General features: G+C 36.2%; 1 protein-coding gene across 1 annotated transcript in view; it reads right to left on the reverse strand.

The window, feature by feature from the left end:
- The window catches only part of LOC102210360 (collagen alpha-1(XXVIII) chain-like), a 46,425-nt gene that overhangs the window by 30,294 nt on the left and 14,169 nt on the right, over positions 1 to 1,962 (reverse strand). Inside the window, exon 12 of the mRNA XM_005744284.1 lies at positions 1,265 to 1,333. Coding sequence (XP_005744341.1) covers positions 1,265 to 1,333 — 69 coding nt within the window. The remainder of the gene's footprint in view (positions 1 to 1,264; positions 1,334 to 1,962) is intronic.

Raw genomic sequence — 1,962 nt, forward strand, 5'->3', positions numbered from 1 at the left:
AGTGATAAATCAAATAGTAGTCTGAAGCAGTCTAAAGTTGAACATTTCACCTGAATTCCACTTCCTGTGATACAAAACTGCTCTGTTAGTCTTATAACAAAGTCACAGAGTTTTTACAGTAACTATGTTTAATTTAGCTGTGTGCATTTATCAAAACAACAGAGCTGCATGACAAATGCACAGATCTGACACCTGTAATTTGAAAGAAACCACAAACATTTTACAAAGGAACGCTTCCAATAGTAATAATACATTTTTGCAATTACACTGATGTTGAGCTATGTTGTTTTTAATTGCTTGGGGAATCAATACAACTTTTGTGGGAGATAATTAAAATGACCTAAGGGCTGAGTCTGATAAATATTTTAATATTTTTCAACATTAAAAAGAATGAAATAACTCTGCTGGATGTTTCAAATTGTCTTAAATTTTCCACTTTCATTTCAAAAATGTCTCTGTCTGCATGAAAACACAAAAAAACACGTCACTCAAAATCATGCCAAAAGAACAGGTGGAGGCATAAATCTAAACATACAGAAATGTTGGCCAATCAGAAGCCCATAAACAAAAACACGCTGTGCAATCTGAAAAAGGACGGGAAAACTAAGAATAACAACAGGAAACATTAAAGCATCACAAAAACATGCTGTGTATGTCTTCTGCACAGTATAAGGACACACTCAAATACTGAATGAAAATTTTTTTGGCCCAAAAATGTCAAAGATATCTCTCATGTGGAAATTGCTTTGGAAAACGAAAACAACATGAGAGAACGTATATATCCACATGTGCTTAAAAGACACTGAGTGTGCATATATGAATGTGTGTGCCTGATGGCCTTGAGAAAACACAGACATACGAAAAGACTCTGTATTTCCTCTCTCAGTGAGTCACTGACATGATGCCCTGGCTTTTTTCTTGAACCATCTCTGAAACTTTTTTATGCTTTATGTGGAGATGTTCTCATGTCCTGTGCTGGATATGATCAACGGACTAGATCACAGCACGAGGTAATGAGAGCCATACCACACTGTTAATTTATGGAACTTTTGTGTTGAGTTATCATGTCTTGTAATCCTACACATCATCAATTTCCTGTCATTACATTCTGGAATCTGGAGCCCAGATGGATCTTTGTGTAGGTCAGTTTGCAGATATGAAAGGTATGAATGCCTTAAACAGGGTCAAAGGGGTTAAAAGAGTTTCCCTGGCTGTTTTTTTACACGAAGAAGGTCAGACTTAAAAAGCATGAACGCTAACTCACCTTTGGTCCAGGCAGACCTTCTCCTATCAGCCCTCTCTCTCCTTGGACTCCCTGTGGTCCTTGAGGTCCCTGAGTAAAACAAAGGAAACTGAAAAGATGTCTCACATGCAAACTAGGTTGTCTCTGAAGACAAAATGTAATGTCCCTGCTTGGATGTCAACATTTCGTTCTGTTGCTTCTTTACTTGTCTCTTGTCTAAGGTGTGGTGACAAACTGGATCTAACCCCCGCCAAATGTTTCCATCTGGCCAAGGTATTAGCAATAGATCCTTAAACAGTGAGGGGGGTTCACAGAGGGGAAGGTTTGCCTTCAGGGATTTTGCCAGAAAGCTTTTTTAAAAGTCAGGTGTAGTAGTTTATAGAGCAGCAAGGCTCACATATATATTAGGTTTTATTGGATGTCTGACAGACAAGAGACAGGAGACTGAGGTTGGTGTTCCATGTGTTTCCAAATATCAAAATTCTGATTTTTATTGTTATTCTTTCATATTTTCATTTTTTAAATTACTTTTAAGTTGCACTTTGATTTTAGATTTAGCCATCATTTACCTGCAACAGAAGTTTAAAACTTGAATTAGATATTATGTGTAGCTAACCCTCCTGAGTATTTGTTACATTTAATAAAAACTGTTGATGGCAAAAAAGAAAAAAAGCCCATATATATATATACATATATATATATACATATATATACATACA

Source organism: Pundamilia nyererei, unplaced genomic scaffold, assembly GCF_000239375.1.
Source record: "Pundamilia nyererei isolate P.nyererei 1_Seehausen unplaced genomic scaffold, PunNye1.0 scaffold00141, whole genome shotgun sequence".
In the NCBI taxonomy this organism is placed as follows: domain Eukaryota; kingdom Metazoa; phylum Chordata; class Actinopteri; order Cichliformes; family Cichlidae; genus Pundamilia; species Pundamilia nyererei.